The following is a 25,011-nucleotide window of genomic DNA, read 5'->3' as shown; positions in this document are numbered from 1 at the left end:
TTTCATGTTATATCATCAGGGTCTTTTAATTGGACGTTCAAAGTAGATTTACAAAGAAAACTTTTTTTTTCATTTCAAAGAAACAAACAGAAAGCAGTATGTGCAGCAATACAGTAATGGCACCCCTCTTTCATTTTTGGTTGCACACCCTTAGCAGCAATGACAGCTCCCAAACATTTCTTGTAGTCATCTATAAGGTTCTTGCACTTCTCTGATCGTATTTTTCCCCACTCTTTCTTGGCAAAATTTTCAAGTTTGCAGATTTCTTTTCCCTATTTGCAAACGTCAGCTCGTACAAAGGATTGTAATCAGGACTCATTGCTGGGCATTTTGGAAGCAGTCCATTTTTTTCCTTTTCAACCATCCCTGCATGCTTTTGGATGTGTGCTTTGGGACTTTGTCTTGCTGGAGGACCCATGATTCAAACCAAGTTTTCTAACACTAGATATGACTCGTCGCTCTAGGATGTCTGGACAATTCTGTGATTTGATTCCTGTGATACAATCAGGACTTCCAGTACCAGAAGTAGCAAAGTAGCCCCACAGCATTATGACTCCTTTACCTTGCTTAACCGTTGTGAGGGTGTTGTTTTCCTCATAGGCTTCATTGCCTGTAAACAAACTACAGTGGACGCCCGTGTTACGTCGCTGGCTTTCGTTTTTTTCATGTTGCCATGTGGAATACTGAGATTTTTCATCCCCTCTTTAAGGTATTTTTCCCGCTTTCTGACAAGAACAACTGTCATGACCCGAGGGGGTTGGCTGTATTTGTGTTAATTTGTCTCCATCTGCAGACGTTTTTAGGTAATTGCACTTATTTTCAGTTGCCCGTCATCCTGGATCCATGCAACGCTTCATTACAAGGCTGGTCTGCTATTGGTCGGAGATTCTGGTCAGCTGTTGGTCAGCCTCATTTCAAAATGACAGAATGGTAAAACTTTGTTCTATCGTGAGCGGTTACAAAACCGTATTGAGGTGCATTATACTGCTTAATTCAAACTTGAATGGGTTAGTCATGAGTCCCAAGATCGCTAGTGATGTTAAAGAGAGATGTAAGAAAATGATTTGTATGGAAACAAAGCTGGAGATAATCAAGAAATACAAAGCTAGCCGAGCCTAGGCTACCCTTACAAGGCAATATGGGCATACAAAGCTGTCAGAGAAATCTCTAAAAGAAGACTAGGAAGCCTAGCTGCTAAGCAGCAAAAAGAGTAACTCAGACCAGCCAAGATTGACTTTTCTATACCATGGACTAGGGAAAAAGCTTGAGTGAATGAACTTGTGCGTTCCCCCGCACTTATTCAATGCCCAAGCGCCCCTGCCTGGTTTTTATTAATTCAGCAAAGCATTGCACATTACAAGACATAACAAAAAGAGCCAGTCGGGCACCACCAAGAGCTGGGCCAAGGTCCCAGCTCACACTTTCCTGCGTCAACAGCTTTATCTAAGGACTGGAGCGAGATGAACTAGGACTGCACACATGGATAGCAATGCACACTATTCTAGACAAGAAATAAGCACATAATGATAACAACCTAAAACAGTGGGCCCCCGTGTTACGAACTTAATCCGTTCAGCGGCTATGCTCGTAACTCGAATTGTGAATGCGTGCAACGCGTGCAAAAACCTTAGGTAAAAACATCACAACTTTATACACATATTAAAAATGAGTAACATAATCTACTGTACAGTTAAATTAAATAACATAAATAGACAAAGGAAAAATGACATTTACCTTTGGGGTGACGAGACTTGAGCTGGGTGGAGGCGGAGGGAAGCAGAGACGAACCCGCAGAATATATTTATTTATTTTCTTAAACGAGAACTTTTCTCAAACGAGAACATATCACCGGCAATTTCCTTCTCTTTAATCCATAATAGAAGAAGCCTCTCCATTTTGTTGTTGACCGAGGTCCGTCCCCTGGCAAGGAAAGTCTTGCCCTTAGAAGATTGCCGAGCGGTTACGGCCATACTCATTAGCAACGTTAACTATGCATGCGCCTCCTTCATATTTTTTTATTATCTCCCGCTTCGTTTCTATTGTCATCATACTCTTACTTCTTCCTTCACCACCACTTGCAATTTTTAGAAGCCATGTCTAACAGATAAAGTTTGCAAAGTCTTCACAACACACCGACCAGCTGTGCCATCAAGCTAGATGAAGGCGTTCGGCCAATAGCATATCCGCATCTCCGTGACTGAGACCGTGACTGTGACCTTAATCGGCCAATAGCATATCGGCATCTCCGTGACAGAGACCGTGACCGAGACCGTGATCGTGACCTTATAAGACCAATAGCATATCGTCGTTTCCGTGACATGCGAGAAGAGTTATTTTTGTTGATGCAGCAAAGCGAAAAAATTAGTGCGGACAAACTGACCGGCATGGTGGATTGTTCGTAAGACGAAAGGTTTGTGCGTAATAGGGGGACAAAAAACGCCACGGTCCACGTTCGTAAGATGAAAAATTCGTAAAACAGGGAGTTCGTAAACCGGGGGCTCACTGTATATGATTTCCTTCACACAAGCGCCACTCAAAAGTAAATAAATCTTTTCTCTATGTTTTATTTATGATGTTTTCTGATCGTATTCATGTATATTATATATACGTAGCACTTACTGTACTATTTTGGTACCATTTTTTAATACGTATGTACAATTTTGATGTTTTTACCTGGGGTTCTAAACGCTTTAGCTATTGTACATAGGTTTGGATTGCCCGCCATACGGTGAATTCGCCTGACGAGCCCAACCGCGGAACGGATTAATCTCGTAACACGAGGGCCCACTGTATTGGTATGCAGTCCCAAAAAGAAGGGTTGTAGTTTGGACAGGTCCTCCGTGACTAAGTTTAGTTCTGTTATAGTTCTGTTTCTGATCTTTTGATGGCAGTGTGAATGACACATGGCCACTTGGGCAGGTGGTAACTAAATCCAATATGTATCTGATCATTTGACGCGCGTCAGTCTCACTGCTCTGCATTCATCTGACTTGCATGTAACAAACAAGCAAAAAATGGCAGAATTCTGTGCTCAAAAAGGCGGAAGCAGTTTGGAAAAAACAAAAAAATAATAGCAAACCAGACGAAAAAGTTTGAAAATATTCTGAGGGAGGGAGAACATGCATATTTTCTGTGTGTGTGTGTCTCTCTCCTTTAACTCACTTGGAGCGAGTTCAGGGCACAAAATGCCATGGCCAAATACCGCACCTTTCCCCCTCCTTTCCACTTTGAATGTAACGGAAAGAAAATTTAGTGGCTTCGGTATGAGAGCCACTCATTAATCGCATGAAAGTCTGCGCATGCGGGACAGTTTTGGGCCACATACAGGTGGCATTTATTTGGAAATGTGAACCACCTCACGAAAAAAAATCTGATTTTACAAAATAATTGGAATTGAGCATTAAGTCTAGCAGTGTGAACCTAGGCTTAGTCCTTCCAAACCAAACTTTGCTTGAATGTTGGTGAATACGAATATCCTCCTGCTTTTTTGATTTGTTTGTTCCATATTGCCTGATGTGGTAAATGTGGCACAGTTTTCACCATATTGTTGTGGAGTGAAATTCAAAGCTGAGTAGAGATTGTGCAGCTATTGTGTACACCTCTGAACATTAAAATGAACATCAGCGCTGGTTGGTTAAAAAGTATATTTGGGTTTTCTGATTCTTTGCTGATGGCAGGCAAGGCACTTTTTATTTCAGGTCATTGGCCTGTCAAAATCTTTATAAAATCACTTATGTTGGAGTGAAACGACAGCATATTGGTTTGACAATGGATATCAGCAAAATTGGTTGAATGGCTACACATCAGTGATTCAGAGTAAAAGTTCAGAAAAATGAATTTAAAATGAAGAAGATTGAAAAAAATTCTGTGCTATGCGTGTGACTCATTTGATAATGGGTACCTAATTTCATGCATTGTGTGTATTTAATATTCTGGCTTTTGGCATTACACCCAACAAATCAGAATCTGGACATGAACTAATTTTCTGCATGAATTGGAAATGGGGATTACTGTAACATCAATGAAATCACGACGTACACAAGCATGTGTACGATATCTGCCTTTAGTAAGTCGTTGACTGAAACTGCTCCAGAGATTCAGTACGTGCCCTTCAAAAAGCAACTCATTTTATGAAAGAAAAGCCTCTTATAACTTTTCACTGTGAATTCCGGACTGTATAGGAGTCTTACCATGATGCATGCCAATGAAAAAGGTGCATGGAGCCAGAACAGAGAGGCCATTGTTTGCGTCTTACGCAGCATTCACAGTGAGGTAGCAGTCTGACACAGGCGGGAGATTGCATTACACATAACATCTCTGCACTCTTAAAAAGAGAGAACCGCTAATAAGAAACAGCTTTAAAAGGGGGCCGTTTACTGTCTGCTTGGACGCAATCACTTCATTCAAACAAGATGTTTTCAAGGTTCTGACCACTGTACACTTTCTATATGATAGTGATGGTTTCCATGTGTCTCATTCATCTCATTGTGTCAAACTGGGAGCGGCGTATTTTGTTTGTGTATTTGTATCTGCCCAAAGTTATTAGCGGAAAAGCTGAATTAATGGTTATTCTCTATTATTCTGGGCGGCTGATCAATTTGATCAGATTGCATCTCATATATCATTTTAACTTTCTGCAGCAAATTCAAGTTGATTGTCCTTTGCTTGGTAAAACAAGACAGTCATCATTTTTACAAGGAATTAAGAGTGGAAACATCACCGTTGCGGAAGATTGAACAGAAATAACAATTTCAAATGTCTGAGCTGCTAGAATAATATTAAGTGCTATTTTTGAGGCAAGTGAATTTTATTTTAGTCGCGAGAGTAAGAAAAGGACGCCACGATCCCTCCACCCGTCTGTGCCCCACTGAAAAGCATCTCAATTTATTCGGACTATCTGACGTGTGTCAAATAATGGTGATTGCAGTGTATATTTTTGTAGCAGGGTAATCGCTGCTTGACAAGCCTGGCTGCCAAACCAAAATGGCTACTTTCAACGGCGACCGCACATTTTCTAATTTGGTACAATGGACAATAAGTGTGTTTTGGATTCATATCTGTTGGCGTTTGTGCAGACATGTTCTCTGCGTATATTCTGGAAAGTTTTGGCTGGTTTCGACTGGCCCTGTAATTAGCCCGCATGCATGTACATACAGTACATCTGAGATAGTGAAGGGAAAATGAGAGGCAACAAAAGGAAAGTTTAGAGAAGCAGCTGTGTTCAAAAGTATATTTTAAGTTAAAAGGAGTTTGAGTGTCTCCTTTGCTCTTGCTGAACAAAGCAAGAGGCCACTGGTCTTCAGCGAAGCAGTAAGTTTCTTCCCGTCTATTCTGCTTGCAGGTGTCTTGCTGTGCCCTGTGTCTATTGATTTGGCTGACTGCAAGAAAACAGTTGCCGATGGTTTATTACAGTATAATAGAAATCTCTGCAGTTGGTCTCATGCTCATTCTGAGTGTGTTTCTTTTTAAAGCTGTTTATTTTGTTCTGTTTTTATACCTCCCCATTGATTGTTTCTCTACACAGATACTCTCTTAGTCCTCCTCATTGGCTGTTTTTCTCTCTCTTTACTTTTTAAACTTATTTTGCTCTCACTGGAGTTAAGTTCATACAAGCAAATTTGTGTTTCAGTTTGTTTATAGTCATTTGGTTAAAAAAACAACAACAACAACAACTGAGCTAACTGCATCACCGTTTATTAATCCAATAAATGCACCACTGACTATGTGGTTTGTTTTGTTTATGAAGGATTTATTTCCATATGTTTAGTTTCACCCCTGCCTGGAAACAGACCTCATCTTATTGCAACTCTTTGAGAAACTCGGGGTCTCAAGTCTTCAGATCACATAGATATTTAAGCATTAGGGCTGGGTATTGGGTCTTAAAAGTGTATTGCGATACATTGCGATACAGCAAAGGCATATTGCGATACGTATTGTGATATATTGGTGGATGTTTTGTAAAAAAAAAAAAAAAAAAAAAATCTATGGCATATATATTAAAATGACTGAAAGAAACAGAAGGAAATTATTAAAATCGACAAATTGTATTTATTCTCTTTCAGAAGCCACACATCATTGAATCTCTTAGCATACAATCAACATTATTTTTTTTTTTTTTTTTTTACAACTTTTTTTCCATTTCAAGCATGCTCTTGACTGTGTTTATATGTCCCAGCAGTTGGGAATACTCTTTTGAGATGGCACTGTCATTTTTGTACGGTTTTCACGGTGTGATAAAGACAATTAATCAGATTTCCATGAATTTAAATACAGATGTGGTTTGACTTGTATGAACAGATGACGTGTGCCTTTAAGCCCCTCTACGATCACCTCCTCCTCCTCCTTGCCATCCCACTCTGAGTCACCTCAGTACACCCTGGCACCACGCACCCCGACGGAGGCGAAAGCACCGTTACTCAATAGTGACTCACAGTGCACCATTATAGCCCCGCTGCCACTCTCCTCAACCTTATCAGTAAATCTGCTTGTCTCTCACCACCATATAGGGACATTTAATAAAAAGAATGAGGAATAAACATCAAGTGTCTGGAAACGCCAACACACAATTCAATCTTTCTTAGAGGTCAAACAGAGCCGTTGGCAAGGTCAGAAGTGTCTCACAATATATTCAAATTTTGAGAGTGAGTCTTGTCAAGTCAGGCTAAACACTGTTTTTAGCACGCAAAAAAGGCAGTACTGTAAAATCGATATTGGAAAACAGTGCTGGAGGAACATCAGTCACATCAGCGCAACATCCACGCCTATGCTTGGAGGGATTGTAAAGCGCTGTAGCCAGGGATCTGTAGTTCTCTATGTAGGTCAGCTCATGCCCGCCAATAAGTCCAATTACTGTCAGCCTCAGAAATAGAACAAGCAGCAACCTTTGCTCTGCTTTCATGAGCATGAAATGGATGCAGGACTTGATGTAAGGATGGCACATTGGGGAAAAATGAACCAATTGCAAACAATCATATTAGGAGTTGAGTGTGAACAGTGGATAGAAGAGGAATGCAGCCACAATAGTGACATTTCATGAAAGAACTAAAACATCAAAATGACCCCAGGGTCATGCTGCTTAAAATGCATCTGCTTGCAGAACGTCGACACTCCCCCTAAAAAGCTGCAACTTATCAGCACCAAGAGAGCACTCAATGATTCATACGCACTTTTAGCAGAACTCGAATCCTCTATTTCAGTCCCGAGCATCTTGCTGTAAATGCAGCACGATGGAGCGGAGGGATTTAGCGGGACTAAGTAGTTTGATATTTCTATTGCTTTTCCGCATGTATTTCCCCTCACTCAGGCTCACTCCCTCTCACTCTCCTAGTGATCTTTTTCATCACGTGGAGACCAAGGTCATGGCTGATTGAAATATAATAGAAGTGTAGACATCTGGCCTAATACTGTGGGAAGTTAAATCTATTTTAATGGCCCCTGCCGCAGTGGATTCTCTCTGATGCACTCTTGCGCTTCGCTGACAGTAAATCACAATGTTCTCTTATTACCCTGACTGGAATGAGGGCATAGAGAAAGAACAATGAGGGATCCACATCATTTGTTTTCACCCCTCCCTTGCTTTTTCCTCTCCCCTCAACCCCGCCCCTCCTCCTGTCTCCGCTCACTTTGCGAGGCATAAAGCAAAGGGGGAAAAGAGAGACATAATGAAAATAAAAATAAAAGCCATTGTACTAAAGATATTGTGCCATATGTGATTACCAACCCCCACCCCACTATGAGGGTATGTGCCCAAGGGAGGATGAAATACTGAGTTACAACATAACTTTTTATTTATATCATATTCCTCCAAGTACAGTTTTTACTTCAATTTGGGTGAATTTTATTCAAACGCGAAAAGTCTACCCCTGACTTTAGGGGATTACATAGGTCATGGCTGTCCAATTATAACGCATGGTGTGTGTTATTAAAATGATGAAATCACGCATTTAGACGCATTTCTTAATCGTGTCTTGAATAACATACAGTTGTGGTCATGGGGGGAGTGGGGAGGACGTAAACGAGACACGTGCAAGGCAATGCGCACATGCCCGTAGACCCAAATGCTGAAACTAATGTTGCAACAATAAAATGGTTTGACATTTGAATATTAATTTGTCAAAGAAGTCATCGTGACTCACTGACTCGCCTAATAGCTCCTCCCATTTAACTCCCAGGCATCCTCTCCTATCTCCTCGTCAATTTTTCAAACATCCTCGTTACTCTTCCACGGGTAGTCATCTTCCAACCTATCGGACTAGTTTGAAATGGGGTCTTTGAAGATTATTTGCTGATCATCTTACTTGGGATGTTCTTAATTCAAGTGACGACTGTTGTGAGATCAGAGTGTCAAAGGTTGCCCCTCTCTGTTTCTCCCACCACCTGCCGAAATCCATGCCGGCTTGTTCGAGTGTACGTTTAAAGGCTGAAGGAGACAAGTCATCTTTTCCTTTTCTTAATGCGTCAAAGTCCGATGGAAAAAATTGCAGCCTCGTTGTTGACAACAAAGAGGAAATTAGGCGGCGCTTGATGAAAGTGCATTTTTGCGATGTTCTGTGCAAATGGATGCATACTAAATTGAATGATCAGTATATATATATATATATATATATATATATATATATATATATATATATATATCCATCTGTTGAGTTATGGGGTTAAAAGTCGACTCCCTAATATGGGGTTTGAAAATGAAGGAAAAAAAACTTGACTTGTAGTCGGAGGAATACCGTAATTTCAAATGCTTTTTTATTCAACTTCAACGTACAACAGCGGAAAGCAAAAAGATTTGAATGTGTGAAATACTGCTGGTTTTTAGAGCTTATCAACAGACATTATCCTGCACCGGCTCACATCCACCCACATTTGCAATTGAGAGTCGGGTCTTTCTTAAATGAGATCCATTTTGATGTGACATTTGAGAGAATTACCAGTGCACTCATGAAGCAGAGAAGAGGTTAGCTCACCGTTTTGCAATTGGCTGAAGCGTTCCATAGCCCACCTGTCCTTTGGTGAAAGACACGAACTGTGACCCCACCGTACTCTCATAACACCCGCCCCGACTCGCATACTTCACTTATCCTAGTTCTGTCCCGCTGTCAGTCAGCCAGGTGCTATTTCATTCTTTTCTATCGCACCGTCTGCTCCGGTCGATTCAAATAGACTTCCATGTTGTTTCAAAGGCGGGTCAGGCAGTCTTTTCGGACTCGCTTCATCCGTGTAGTGGATGAGGCGCTTGATTTCTTGCCTTTGTGCGTGCTACAAGGTTGCCTTTGAAGGTGAATTGTGAAATTCCACACAAGATGTTTTTGAAGGTTTTGTGTTGCCACGTGTCTATCTGGCATGCGCAAAGTGGACGTGAGGATCTTTATGTATGCATGGCCAGCTGTTGTTTGTCGCAAAAACCATGCTGCACTGTCATTGTATTTACAGAGTAGCATATGGCTGAATGACTTTCCATAGGACATTGTATACTCATTCAAAGTTGTTTAGTTTTATGAGGCTTTCGTTTTTCTCTTCAGCTATTTTCATCACGTTTCCATCTTATTACATTCAACAATCTCCTAATCAATTCTGAATTTCATGTTCCCAGTCTCTAGAGGATGATTGGTCCCAGCCATCAACTTCGCCAGGCTCATGAGTGTTTTAAGTAACATGTTTTCCTTTCCTTTACAAACATATCATTACCATATGAGCTGTCTACCATCAAGCCACAAATGAGTCCATTAACATACCCATGACCCACCCAGGTGATTGTCAAAACTTTATTACCCACCAAAATGCTGATTCATGTATTGCCACTGAAGACAATTGCTTGAGATAGACTTACAACATGGGCAGTTTGAATGAGAAATTATCATGATAAAGGCATTCAGACTTTGCTAACCCGTGTATTTTTATAACGTGAAATATGCAGCCAAGCGTAATGTTCCGAAAAAGAAAAGACAAAAGTACTGTATATTATTTTACCTATTCACAGTTTGAATGTCATTGAATTAGGAAGCTGTGGATAATGCTGGTAAATTTCATGTTTTCGCAAATATTGGTCAGTCCACACTTGTGGGTGTCGATTTTACAAAATTTAAACTGTTCAGAATGACATGCTCTGCTTATTGACAATCTTAATGGTTGAACAAACGTTTTGTGAGTCTCCTGAAGTGGGATGATTTTGAAGATACAAGGATTCCTCCAAATCACCAGCAATGCACCAATGAGCCTAAGTATAGAAAATGGATGGATGAACACCAGCAATATTTTGATGATCCAAAATGGTACGGAAGATGGACGGACGGGCGGACTATTACATCCATCCATTTTCCAGAGCCGGTTATCCTCACAAGGGTCGCAGGCTTGCTGCTGCTTATCCCAGCTGGCTTCGGGCAGTAGGCGGGGGACACCCCAAACTGGTTGTCAGCCAATTGCAGGGCACACAGAGACAAACACCAATTCACCTGTCATGTGTCCTTTCCAGTTCACCTGCCATGCATGTTTGTGGAGTGTGGGAGGAAACGAAGTGCCCGGAGGGAACCTACTCGGGCTTGGGGAGAACATGCAAACTCCACACAGGAAGGTCGGAGACTGCTGGATTCAAACTTGAGTCCCTATAACTGTGAAGCAGACGTGCTATTTACTGCGCCACCGAGCCCCCCCGGAAAAAATAGTTTCCATTGCTTGTATGTTATGTTGCCTGTTTAAGAGAATTAAACTTGTCTGAGAAATGACAGATTTGCTCAAATTTCATCCGAGGAGGCGTGTGAAGGTTAGACGGAGAGAGCTGAATCGCCGTTTGGTGTTTCATTCTGACCCGTCTCTGATCCACTCTCCTTCATGTCCTGAAAGACAGTATATTTATGAATTATTTATCTTACATTTGAAAAATATTAAATGTGAAATGTCCTTGTCCCATAGCTTATCTACAAGGACATTGGAAGCCATAAGGGGTGGGGGGGATTTTGAATAGCCTCTAACAGCATTTAAATCAGAAATCGCAAATGTCAAGTTATGCTTTATCTCAGCGTGAATGTGTTAAAAAGTCAGCAAGTAAACTCACATTGTTTGATCAATAACAGTTAAACCCAATCTCTTTGGGGTTAGGACTGACCATTTGAATGATAACAATGTCATGTCTTCATGCCTGATTTTACATTTATATTAAATACAATACACAGTTTTAACTAAAAAGATAATGTTATTGTTCACTAATCAGAGAAAGACACAAACACACACACTCGCTGGGAGCAGTTCGAATCAAGAATAGAGTTAGTTCTACCGCAATAATTCAATCCTTATCTGCACTCTGCTCACAAGAACAATGACAGCTTTTATGTTTCCTTCCCCCCCCCCCAGGTTATTCTCGTATTAAGCAGCCTCCAGCAAAAGCTTAATTAGATGATTATTACATTTGGAAGTGCTGCATTCGCTAAATGAAAAGAGGTGTCCCGTCAGCGCTCTTAAAAGCAAAATTTGTCAGGATCATGACGACCCTAATCATTTTACTGTTTCGTTTTCAGTCACGGGATTGATATTGTTTATCCGTGACCTTAGATGTCAATGATGGGAAACTGAAACTTCTTTCAGAACCCCCAAACATGTTATCGGATTTCCTATCTGCCCACTCTTTTATGTGCTAAAAAAATTGACAGTATTGAGAAACTTTGGGTGCAGTGGTGATGACAAACGCATCTTATGTATGATTCCTCCCTAGTTCAAACATCTGTCACTGCTTAACGGTGTACAAAGACAAGCCGGAATAGAGCTGAGACTACTGTTTCACTCTATGCTTGGAATAGTTGACAGCTTGGATTTCATTCTTTAATTCAATAAATCATTTTGTCCGTGAAAGCAGAATTGACTTTGCCTAACCAACCTTAGCTTCAAGTTCAGATAGCTATTAGCATGGTCAGAGTCTGCTGCCATTCCATTTTTTAAAAAAAACCTGTATTTCTAATGTGTATACGTTTGTATTTTCATTACTCAACAGAAATCAACCTATCTCCATTATGAATATACAGTAAAATAATGGTTTGTTGTTTCAACCAAAATGGTTAGCCAGCCAACTTAATGGAACTAGCTGTAGTACATGCACGCATGCAACGTTGTGTTGGACTTTAGCTCTACGATCTGTGTCAGGAATTCCTTAATATTGCTACAATTTAGGCTTTTTGTACATGTATCAAAACCCGCATAATTCTGCCCTCTCTGTGCGTAAAAAAAAATCTCTCTCTTTTATACTTCCCCACTGCGACCACAATCTCGTCCAACGCGGATCTGTGTCAGACGCAGAGTAGGAGAGCAGCACACCCCCTGTAAACAAAGGCCAGAATTGCTTGCTTGAGGTGTGTTAGTGACATGTATCTAATGCTGATGTAAAACCTCATTTACTCATCCACTTTTTGGACATTTACGTTTTTAATGGAAAAAAAAGAAACCCTGGGGGCATTTTGAAGACAGGGCAGTCATCTCCTGTTTGCAAGAAACCCACCTTCATTTAGACTAGGCCTTAGAAATTTTTTGCAGCATTAGGGACATCAAGCTTTTTCTTTCGCATCCCTTTTTGTGTGTATTTACATATTTTTGCTCTTGCTGTTAGGGAAGGTACCAAACAAAATAGAATACAGGACCTGTAACCGTAGTTTTATATATTATGAAATGAGCACATTGACAGATGCCATACATCTCGTACCCTTGGGTAAGTGTAAAAACTGTGAGATTTTTTTTTTTTTTCTGTTTGTATACTGAGTGCCTGGCAACCACAATCCTAAATGACACCAGCCATTGCAAAAACCTTTTACTGTGGGGGAAAAAGACTGTTAGTGATCATTTTATGCAATCATCAAGAAAAGGCACACATGATAAAATGTTTTAGTGGTATTACATTCTCTCCAATAATAGCATGCATTAGAAATTCTCCCGTCTAACTTGAGGCACCAGTTGTGTTTGGGCGATATAATAGCTGTTCTTCTACATTTTCTCTTTGCTTTAAATGTTTGTTTGGAAGATGAATTGCTGCACTGGCGGGTGAGATGACAGGCTACATGAGGGAGGTATTGAATTGATTCTTGAAATGTTGCAGAACGGACTAGCTGATGTGTGCCACGAGACATGAATAATAAAAATTCTATTAAAAAGCTCTTGAATGGCTGACATTGGAATATTATTTGCGATGATTAATTTTCTTCAGTCATTATAAAGGGGAGTTGGCATCAGATTGCCGCTGACAAAATTGTTTTTCGTTCCCTGGTGAATGCCCCCAGTATGTTTTTGAGAGCAGAAAACCATCTTTCTCTGTGCAGCATTACTGTATGTGAAGACAAGCTCTGTGAGAGAAAACCACAGACGCTGCTCATGCACCAGCCCCATGCATTTGTTTTTACAGCTCATTTAGGCACACTGGACATGTTTTATCATGGAGAACATGGCAGTGGTTTGATTACGTTTATGAGATTATGAAACGACCATACTGACATTTCTTTTCTATGGCACACAAGTAATATTTTGTTTTTGTAAAAGCTGAATATTCCCGTTGAACAGCTGCAAACAGCTGACTGTGTATTGACTTGATAATGAATCAAATTATCTTTGGTATAGCTCCTTGCTGTGTGAAATTACAGCAATCTGTGCCAAAAACACATGAATGCTGCAGGCGAGCTAAATTGGCATGATTGAGCATTTGACTTGAACATTGTCTTTTTGCTCTTTTTGTTGAAATTAAATCTATAGCAAGATTCTTTGGATGACGGGCTGCATTCTTTTGACTTGAGTGTCTGGCTGTGTTTTGCTGGTGTAAAGTTTGAATATCATTGCTTCTGTGTGCTCCAGTTCCCTCCCACCCATGTACTTTAAAGACCCTTACATTTCCCATAGGTATGAATGCAGGTCCACTTTTTGCAAGCTGCATTTCTCATGTCTTTCAAATGATGCCGCCAACATGGATGACAAAGCACGCAGCAATGAGTCAATATCACTGTTAATTTGTCTCGTATGCATTCGCAGAGCTATTCCAGTCAGGGCAGAGGCAGCAATGGTGGCGGCGGAGGGGGAGGAGCCGGCGACGAAGACTACGAGATCCCCCCAATTACGCCCCCCAATCATGCTGACCCTTCTCTGCTGCACCTCATGGAGCATGAGTCAGGGTACCCCTTCCACTCCTTGCCTCACAACGGTCTGCTCAACACCTACCCCTACCCTGAGCTGCCCGCCCTCATGATGTCCAACATGCTGGGTCAGGACACCCACCTCCTCTCGGGGCCTATGCACTCAGTAAGTGTCCATCCTCTCTCACCTTCCTTCAGCCCCCTGCCCCTTTTGTCACCTAACGCTGTGGCGCGGTATGCTATCCTCTGCTGCTCTGGGTTGTCTGTGATCATTTTTTCATAACGGTAAAGCGTTGGTCCATTAGCGCGCTAATTAGCTCGGTTAGAGGCCACGGAAGCTGAGACAGTGAAGTCAAAGCAGCGGTTCGAGCTTGAGTATGAAACATTTATAAACAGAGTGCACAAAGCCGCAGCCGCGCACATCTTTGCAGCGCGCAGCTCTTCTAATATCTCCTTGGCTGCGCAAATCAAAGATTTCATTACCTCAAAGAGAGCAAGAAACTCAGCGTTTCGCATTTTCACGACCGGCAAAGCGAAGGGGGGGGGGGGGCTTAAGGGGAGAGAGAGTTTTTTTTTTTTTTTTTTTTTTTTTAAGAGAAAGCTCTACAAGAAGGGGGAACGTCCCTTGTCAGCTACTTTTTCTCTTCTAAAAGGGACCCACATCCCCCTCTGTGAAAGCAAAGGGACCTTTTCTTGTGTCAAACATGCTTCAGACCCAACATGTAAACACCCCTGCTGAACAGTCAGATGCTTTAATCATAGATTCGAACCAGATGAATTATAGATGCCCCGTGTGGTTAATTATTCAACATCATATACTTTCATCTGACATAAATATTACTTTTTTCACCCCCCCCCATGAATATTTATGCACTAATGTGAGCATCCGTGGCACTTATCCTGCGCTAATCAGGTCTTATGTGTTTTTTTTTCCTCAAACGGCATTAACTTGCTTGCTGTGTTTTCGCTGTGGGTGGTGGCTAAAGGCATCTATTAGTCAGGATTAGGTCGCATTTCGCGGGCTGCAGTGCTAAATATTCTCAATCCATGTAAGATGCTTTTGACAGTGATATAGTCAATATAGTGCAAGGTCCCACATAAGCGGTTTCACGTTGTTGTTCGCGATGTAAATGTTGGTTATTGCACCTCATGGAAAAACATTGAATCGCTAAACTAAGAATGAATTGCACGCCGAAGGTCCAAAATGGTTTATGAACAACCGTTTGTGTTCAAGAGTTTGAGGTTCTTCCAGGAGACGATACAGCTAAAAAAGAGCCCTCATATGTAAGGAGACAAAAATCATCAGATATGGTAACGCAGGTCAGCATGTGTCATCACAAAACGGGGTGGAAAAGCCCTTGATAGTTATCTTACCCGGGAAATTTGTAATCTTTGGTGTCAATGGTGGGTTAAGCTATTAACTGCTGCTCCTTGGTATTCATTAGGCTTTCCTTGACATGAAAGAGGTCTGTGCTCATTTAAAAGAATAGATCCTAAGGTGATTGTACAGAGAAAGTTGTAGCTATGCTGTCTGTCTGAACTTGTTTTTTTTTTTAATCGCTGATAATAACGGTCCTCACCAAAACAGAGAATTAATTTGCAATTGTTATGCTAATTTAGGATTTACATTGCTAGCTTGATAACAGCGTAATTAAGTGCATGGGTGACCAACACCACTTTTGACAGACATCTGGCTGGAAATGTCTCGAACCGAAGAGCATCCAACACTGAAGAGCAAATTAGCAGGCAATTTAAAAAGTGTTTGGTGGAAAATGAAATTCGTGCTCAGCAATTTGAACTCGGAACTAGAAATTAATTGCTACAGTATGTCTGTGCAAATGAGGAATCGCTGCCGTAAATATCAGCAATTTTATTTGTGTTTTCTCACAATAGAGCAGAGGTGGGCAGCTTAATGTATTTCTCCCAGTACAAGTCGACCTCGCTTATAAGTCACCCATCCCCCATCTTTTTACTTCAATCTGGGTGAATTTTACAAAAATGCGATTATAAGTCCATTGGTTACTTGAAAGAGTGACCTCCTTGCAGTGGAAACGCATCGCAGAATGCTATGATCAGCTAGCAATTTCTTTAAGTAAAAAGCAAAATAACAAAAAATCTCTCAACACTTTATTCTAAACATTACTTTTAACTTTTGGTCGGCATGATAATCCATCTGAGCGAGATTTTGTACGGTATGCCTTTTGGTTTATGAAACCATGTCTCAGAAAGGGAGCACAAACAAAGAACTCCCTAGTGAAGCAGCTGTGTTAGAGCTGTAAGTGACGAGTAGTGAATTGAACCAACCCAATGTATTCACTCAACGATATTTCTCTACTGCTAGGTGGCAAAATAGAGTAACTATTGTTACACTGACTATAAAGTGATTGCAGTTTGTACAGTTTGTCCTCTAAAAATACAGAATTACAGCAGTTTGTACTCTAAAAATACAGAATTACAGCAGTTAAATATGCAAGCCAGTTGGCTTGTATTTGAATCAGCAAAAGACATCTGACATAATGTCTTAATCCCAGCAATTACAACAACGGATGAAAATTATACTTCCGACATTCCAGTGACGGTCTGTGCATTTCACACTTGCACCTTCAGTGATATCCGACTGGAATAGATAGCCCTTATAATACCACAGCTGGAGAAATCATATGAAGAAGCACACATACGCATTACTCGGTGTTACATCACCTTAAACTTGTAAAACACAGGATTTTTACTGGAGCATTTAAACATCAGTAATCAAAACAATCAGCAATTAAAACTTATCACTTGCCCACTATACATGATATGCTAAATTACAAATCACATCTTAATATAGGAAGAACATCATTTTATTTATTTACCATCATTAATTGAATATTTTGAATTATTTACCATTCATGAAAATTTGATGTACGGTAACATTTTTTAAAGACTCTGAGAGGGAATATCGTAACAGCTTTTGTTTCACCTTTGCAATTATTTACCTTCAAATAGCCCTTTGGGGTAATGTTCCATTTTCTTATTTCACACCCCCTTTTCTCATAAATGGACCGTCATCATAGTAAATCACTGCACAAACACAGACTTACACGTATGCTGAAATGGCTGAAGATTTATGTAACACATTCATGTTTCCCACTTTTACATTTTAGTACTACTCTTGCAGAGCCAGACTAATAATAGCCACTAATAATATTTCTTGTTGCCTAGCAACCGCCGCAAGTAATAGCTTACTCTGGAAAAAAAGATGACCGATAAGAAAGAAAGAGGAGGGGATGGGAGGTGGAGGGGAGCAGGGAGGGGGTTCAATTCATTTATTATCTCCTGGGACAAGAGGAGCTTATTTCTCCGGCTGTGGAATATGAAATCAGGCCTTATATTGAGAAATATTTCCGGAAATTGCAGATTACGTTGTTTTTATTTGGTTCCATTAGGATTGTTTCATTTGATGTTTTCCTTCACAAAGTCAATTAACCTTAATTTTATAATGATAAGGATATAACAAGTAGGATTGAGTTTCTGGCTGCCTAATGCTTCACGAAATGAGGGAGTATCGAAATAAGCCCTTGGTCTCGATATGACTGGTCCCGTATGAAGAAACAACACTTGGGGCTGCATTGACAACCAAAATCCATCAGTAAAAAAAAAAAAAAAGCAAATAAAAAGCTGTACCTTAAGGATACACTTCTCTACAATAAAAGCTACCCTTCAGTGCACAAATAAACCTCCAACAAGTACAAGCTCAGCTGGAGCAGCAGTTTGGCTTCTTCTCTAGGGATGTTGTTGCTGGTTTTTGTACAACATGTAGCCTAAGGCTAAAGCTCTGTAAATTTCTCCCTGCTTTGGGATTCTCTCTCAGCCCACATCGATCCTACAGCAAGCACAGTTAAATCATTTCAGGAATGAGAGCAGTGGATTGACCACCATAATGCTGCTTAGGCACAAAATATGCACTTTAAATGGCGCTACGTCCAATTCATCCTGCCAGCCTCATCCTCATGATTGGGACTCCACATGCAATACATCTATTAAGTGCCAAGTAAGATGTGTTGCAAATTCACACTAAGCCATTTGATCGTGGTGCACCTTAAACCTTAGATGGTCTCTTTTTATAAAGAGTTAAATTAAGGCCGACAAAGCAGCCTATCATGGTCCTTTAAATATCAGCCAAAAATAATCAGCCAAATCGCTGATATTTGTAGATTTTTTTTTTTTTATATATATACTTTTTACCTAAATTTGAACCTATTCAGTATATTGATCCCTTTTCTAAAATTGAATAAATAAAATCATACCATTAAATGCCTAGTCAATGTAAATGTGTTTGGGGCAAGTACATCGACAAAAGTGACAACAATGAAAGGGTTTTTGGATTTGTTTTGTTTTTTCAAACGATGCAATGATTCTGTTATAAGTGTCTTTTTTTCTTCCATTTGTCTTTTTCATTTTAGAATTTGTATCTTGCATATCCTGGCTAAGGGTCTGTCAGAGTGAGTTTGTCATATTGGGATGTGCCCATTGATTACTTGAATGCTGTCACCTCCCAGGAATCTGAAAATGCTTTGCTAAACTATGTGCAAGCGATTTAATCATTGAAAAGATATATTAAAAGCAAAATACTACCATAGCACTCAGCCAGTTATTCCTGGGTGCATGTACAGTATGTATGCATGCTGCATTTTTAATTAAACTGTGTTTACACGTCCATGCTCCCAAGTATATGTCCGCTTAGACATTTCCCAGAGCTGGAAGATGTTACAAACCGTTACCACCAGTCCCAGTTGGTAATGATTAGGCTTGAATCACCACAGTCTCAAAAGACTTGACAGGTGAAAAAGATATCTCAAATAGGATCACAATCACAAATACACAAGAGCATCCCTTGAACATAGGAAATCAAAAAGTCCATCTGGGAAAAACAAGAAACCTTTAGAAGGGGACGGCAAGTGGGAGGAGCCCCCTTCTATGCTCATCAGGTCGAGCCCGGTGGGTCTTTCACAACAAAACTGCCTCAGCCCATCTCAAAACCCGCTTCGGTCAATCGGTGCAAGTCCGCACAGCAGCATTCAATTGATCTCTCATCATCTCACCCCTTCTCCAAACCGACAGAAGGGGGCAGCGAGGAAAAGAAAAAAGCTGTAGTCAAACAGCCTCATGAACTTTTTGTCTGAGTGTAGAAATGCATTGTGTAATTGTGATTGATTGCATAATGGAGTGAAATACAATACAAGAGCAGCATCTAATTTTTCACCTGCACAGTACTTATATCTTGCTGAGGGAATCTTTGATGTAATAAATATGATATATTATATTACATTGGATATTGAAAAATTGTGCATGCAGTCATATTGTTGTATTTGGTCAGTGCCAAATTCCTAAGCCACCATTTGTTTTGCAAAGCTATGATAATGTCAACTTTGATTGCTTATGCGGAGCTTTGGTTTCATTGTCAACGCTTCTGCCTCCACACTGACCTACTCGGTTAGTGAGTTTGAATTAAGGCAGAAAGAGACCAGTCTAGTATGAGCGCAAATTGCGGAGTGTAACTTGCCTGTGTGAAAATGCTCAGCACTGCCGGAGAATGCCCGCCCCGTCCTTCGCTGTCAGGATGTCTGCCGGCCCAGGAAGCGGTGACACTCTGGGGTCTCGTGTTCAACAAGCCGCCTGATCACTCAGGTCTGCTTGAGGCTGCTGTTGGGGGGTGTGTGGAAGGGATGCCAGCAAGCTCTTACTCTTTGATAAGATAAAGCAGGAGGGGCACTTGCCAGCAGACAGTAATGAGGGGTCATGGAGGGGCCCAAAATAGCGCCTTAAGGGGCACATCGGCGTTTAAATATTGAAAGACTGCACCAGCCCCTGTCTCATTACCGCTCTAATGAGGCTGGTTAAGAAAGGCCGAAGCCATGGCTGCAAAAAAAAAACAAAAAAAAAAACAGCTGTCAGTTTTACAGCTTTATGCCAGCCAGGTCCTTGACTTCCTCCCATTTTGAGGTTGGATTCACACACTTAACCAAGCATTAAGGGTTCATGTTTTTGATATCATGTATTGTTAGTCTTTCTGGGATGTCAAACCCGGTCCTCGAGGGCCGGTATCCTGCATGTTTTAGATGTTTCTTCCCCTGACGCACCTGATTCAAATGATCAGCTCAACAGCAAGCTCAGCAGAGGCCTCATTCATCATAATCCTGATCATTTGAATCAGGTGTCTTGGGGAAAGGAACCTGGAAAACACTGGCCCTCGAGGACTGAGTTTGGACACCCCTGGTCTCCATTCTGTTTCATGAAGTAAGTGGGAACTGGAGATTGCTTGAACTAGAGGTTCTGGGTTCAAACCTCAACTGTACTTGTGGAACCCCACACCTCAACAAAACATGAATGTTAGGTTGATTGGAGACCAAATTGTCCATAGGTGTGAGGGAGAACATTTGTTGGGGTTTTTCCAGAATTGGAAGAAATTTGGGCCATAACATTTAAAAGAAATAAATAAATCCAGTGTTTCTGCTAAATTCCTTTTAGTCAGATTTGTTTTTTTTGTCAATGTATTTCTGCTATGTTAAATCATTTTATTATTTAGGAAGTTTTCTCTTTTTTTTCCCCAACATGTACCGTGTTAATTATTTATCAGCATTTGGGGTAACGTTTTTAAGATGAAGTTGTTATTAATTTATTTCCACTATATTTCAATGGTCGTCACCTATATGCAAAATTGGGTTATTGTTAGACCGGGCCAGTCAGAATCCCCCTGCACAGTAAATAAGACATTACCCCTTCTCTAGTGAGTAACAATAGATGGTCTGATTGGCAATCCGTTTCTTTTTTATTTTTATATTTTTAACTAAATTCTATGATCTTTACCAAAATTCTAATCGTGTAAAGCCTAATGCAAGTCAGCTTTTCATTGAACATGTGTACTGTATGCATTCTGAATTTCTCCATTAACTAGATATCGTGATGTATCATAGATCAATGGTATATACTGTATACATTGCTGCACAACTGTGACGTGATATCATTGACAAAGTATGATGTATGGATATACGGTATTGTCAGTTGCTCTGTAATCCCCCAGTCTTTGCACAAACATACAGCATGCACTTGCACTGTAAAGTAATTAAACCACAGCAATGTGTGTGCGCGCGTGTGTGTGCGTGCGTGTGTGTGTGTGTGTGCGTGCGTGCATGTCAGACGATGTCATAGTCACCGATCTCTACAAGGTTATGTGAGCTTGATTCCATTCGACTTCATTTACTGTAATCTGACAGGAAATTTATTTTGCATCACTTGGCATTTAGGACAGGAGCGTCAACGGGGGGAATACCAATTTTAAAACAGTGACATAAAATCGATGTCGACTGCAATGTTTATTTGCAGCTTAGCGATGGTTAGATTGGGGCCCAATGGAGCAATTAAAAGGGTCAGAGTTAGTGAATGAACAATGGGCAGAAATCACTGCTGTGAACCCCTTTATAGTGGTAACATCTTTAGTCGATCACGCGCAAATAGTAGACTACAACATATTGCATGAACAACAATACATCAGAATTCAATCCTGTTGTTATAACTCTGACTGCAGAAAGGTGCACAAAATCATGTTTGGGGTACATTACCGATAGAAGACCTTCAAAATCAACCATCAAAAGAAATCTGAATTTAAAAAAGTAGCAGCAAATTGCAGTTTGCACTTGACTTCACATGTTCATTGCTTGCCTGGATTACTTGTGTTTATTGAAACAGCTGTCTTCATTTTCAAAGGTTTGAGACATATCTCATATGACCTGCATGCTCTGCTGCCTTTCACTGGGGCAGATATGACATCTTGGTGACATTCGCAGATAAATCACTTTTTGGAGCAGTAGAAATGTTTTCTGCTGTGCCTTTTCATTTCATTAAAAAAGAAGAGACAGTTGCCCTTCAGTGTGTTGCACACCAGCACGGGGGCAAACAATGTGTCTTGCAGTTGTCAAGAAAAATGACAGCAAGCTAATTGGTAGGGTGCTCCCGTTTCTTTCAAACTGAAATAAATAAGCTTGCAATGAGAGCGCTGCTTCAAACAAATGAAGCTTTGTTTGGCGGCACTTTATTACGGCTTTGGAGTAATGAAGTAGACTATTAACGAATGGAGCATTAACAGCAAATGCACATTCTTCGGCGCGCATGAATATTCATGCGTCTAACGCAAACAACCTTAGGCGACTGTTAGGACTGATGAATATTTAAAACAGCTTGGTCACAGTGATTTGAACACTGCATTACAGCTGACTCTCTGGGTGCATCGTGTACAAGGGTAAACAATTTGAGGAAAAAAACGGATTTGAGTAGTTATCAAAATGTATCTGGCGAACAACGACCCGTGTTTGCATTGCGCGTTTGTTACGGGCTACAGGAAGAGGATTTGATTGCATGCAGGAGACAAAACCAGGATTTGTTGGGTAATCACTCCGTCAATAAAATATTGAATGAAAAGAAGCGTGCCCATCGTAATAGCGCTGTGGAGCCTCACCCCAATGTTAAGGGAATTTATATAAACTGAAGTGGGTTGTCATTACAGGAAAAAGAGAGAGCCCACCCCCGTCAAAAATGTCAAAAAATGAATGAATGAATCGAAGTAAATACATGCAGAGCCCTGTCGCAATAATTGACATCCCTTCTAACAAGGTTTTACATTTGCCTTTAATGCCAAAAAAGACAGCAAATCACCACTTTTTTTTTAACACAAGCTTTGGCCCATATAATAGAGCTTCGATAGTCAAAATGGTTTATTGACACCAAAATGCCACGTACTAAGTGGACTGAAACGAGTCCTCAAATCATTTGAGTACCTCGGTTGAAAAGAAACACTCAAGGCATTTTTCTCTTGCCTTGGATACCCGCTTATTCGTGTACTCATCTGAAGAAAATCTCAAGCCAATCACTGCAACCATTGTTGATGCTCTGCATTTCAGTAATACATGCTGGAATGTGGTGAGAACTTACTAAATAATGTATACAAATGCCTTCAATTTTATTTCGAAGATGTTCTTAGTAAGCATGTCACAGCGTAACAAGTTGACCAGTCTTTCTACTGCAACTGTTGCCCGTGACTCCCAATACAAACAACACATTTTTTCTGAAATCATGTTTAATCGCCAATTCGGCGCACTGACAAATGACTTAACGTACGCCAGTTCTTACCGGTGCTTAACGATAGCTCCGGCTCCATTATAGCTGCGTCTAGCACTAATTAGCTGCTAGTTAGCAGCGTTTGTTTGCTCCTTATAGGCTGGCTTGATCACCTTTTTAACCGACCGTACTGACTCAAATGTGCTGTTTCAGTTGGCAAATTGGTCTCTTAAAGAGACAGTATGTAGGATTTAGACTATTTTTGATTAAAAATGAATGAGGTGACTCTCCTCCAGAGGTTGCCATGTCTGTTATAACTCGGACAGCCGGAGGAGCGTGTGTTTTACTGCGTTTACCGTAATGCTCCTAAAGCTCCCACGGGCACATGCGAAAAATTACACATACTCCCTTTCAGTTAAAAAAAAAAAAAAAAATCGATCAGCAAAAATGTATATAAGTTCGTCTTTCTGTGTGTTCTGTGTTTGTAATTGTTTTTCAGTAACAAAAAAAAAAAACAAAAACGGACTTTTATTTGAATACTCCATTTGAAATTTTCAGTAGGATATCCAAAATATCAAAAATTATCAAAAACTATAGCCCTACACTAAAGAGTTTAATTGAGGAAGGGCTTCGACCTGATCGTGGAAACAGCAAGTTTTACAGTAAATGACAAACCGCTTTTGTGGTCCATTGATCATGAAATTTCTGAATTCAACTTTCCACATGATTTGTTTTCTGTGGAACCTATGTCCGGCCACTTTGCAAAGAAGAAGAAAAAAAACATCTCTTTGGAGGGATGAATCTTCCTTAAACAATCTAAGATGCTCCAAAAGGTCACCAAAGCCTTGTTAAATCTGGAAGCAAACAACATTTGATGTTTCAGATATATATTGAATTTAAAGTCATTGAATCTCTCCCTTTGTGACAGTTCTTCCTGCATTTGCCCATTTAATTCTGAGCATTTCATTTGAATTGAATATACATAAGCACGCCCTTCTCAAATGACCCATCAAATATTTGATTTCGAAATGATGACAATCAAACACTTGGGACAACTGTGTAAGCATTTGAAAGGAAGGACAGTAAGTGTGCGACATTGCTTTTGAAGAGCGTACGCCACGCTTTTTGCGCTGGAAGTTGGAGAATCCCTGACCGCCTTGGCTGCTTCCTTAGAGGGATCCGAGCGATGACTCGTCCTTCTCGTCAGCAACGCTACGCTAATTAGGCCCGCCACAAAGTCAGCCTGTGGGGATAATGTCCCATTATTAGAGTCATTTGTTTCAATTAACCGCTCTGTGATTCTACAATAGCAAGGCGCAGCCCAGCACAGAGGAGCCATTACTCTTGCCCAAGGAACCGCTGAGGATTGGGACAGGAGAAAGCGATGACTTCCCGCTGCCAGTTTCCACAGATGTAATCCAGGATTTGTTGTTTCTGGATGCGGGGGGAACAAATTTCCATGTTTTCCTCATAGGAATAATTAGTTATCAGGTTTTCTAACTATCTGACTTGTGTTGTCCATACTTTACGTAAAACTAGTTAACACCTGACTTCAGAGGACTGGCTGGTGTTTGTTCGAGATGTCTTATTCATTTGAAGTCCTCATCAGACACTGGAGAAAAGGCAGCAATTTGATAACAAAGACATCAAATATTTCAACTTGCACTTGCATGGCAAACAATAAGGGCCTTTAATAATTAAGGCCTGGAAGCTGGGAGACAGAAATAACAAATGCGCTCTGAATTTTAAAAACAGACACAAAAACAATCAAGCACCTGCCTTTGGCTGGTGGAATCTTGACATGGAAAAAAAAAACTGTACGTTTTTT

General features: G+C 40.5%; 1 protein-coding gene across 2 annotated transcripts in view; it reads left to right on the top strand.

The window, feature by feature from the left end:
* Positions 1 to 25,011, top strand: part of LOC148427571 (TOX high mobility group box family member 2-like) — a 109,615-nt gene that overhangs the window by 60,819 nt on the left and 23,785 nt on the right. For both annotated transcript variants that reach the window (XM_088441955.1, XM_088441946.1), the window contains one exon: positions 13,990 to 14,256. In XM_088441955.1, coding sequence (XP_088298081.1) covers positions 13,990 to 14,256 — 267 coding nt within the window. The remainder of the gene's footprint in view (positions 1 to 13,989; positions 14,257 to 25,011) is intronic.

This window comes from Hippichthys cyanospilos, chromosome 2, assembly GCF_059441005.1.
Source record: "Hippichthys cyanospilos isolate Australia breed blue-spotted pipefish chromosome 2, RoL_Hcya_1.0, whole genome shotgun sequence".
Taxonomy (NCBI): domain Eukaryota; kingdom Metazoa; phylum Chordata; class Actinopteri; order Syngnathiformes; family Syngnathidae; genus Hippichthys; species Hippichthys cyanospilos.
This window is presented reverse-complemented; position numbering and strand designations above follow the sequence as displayed.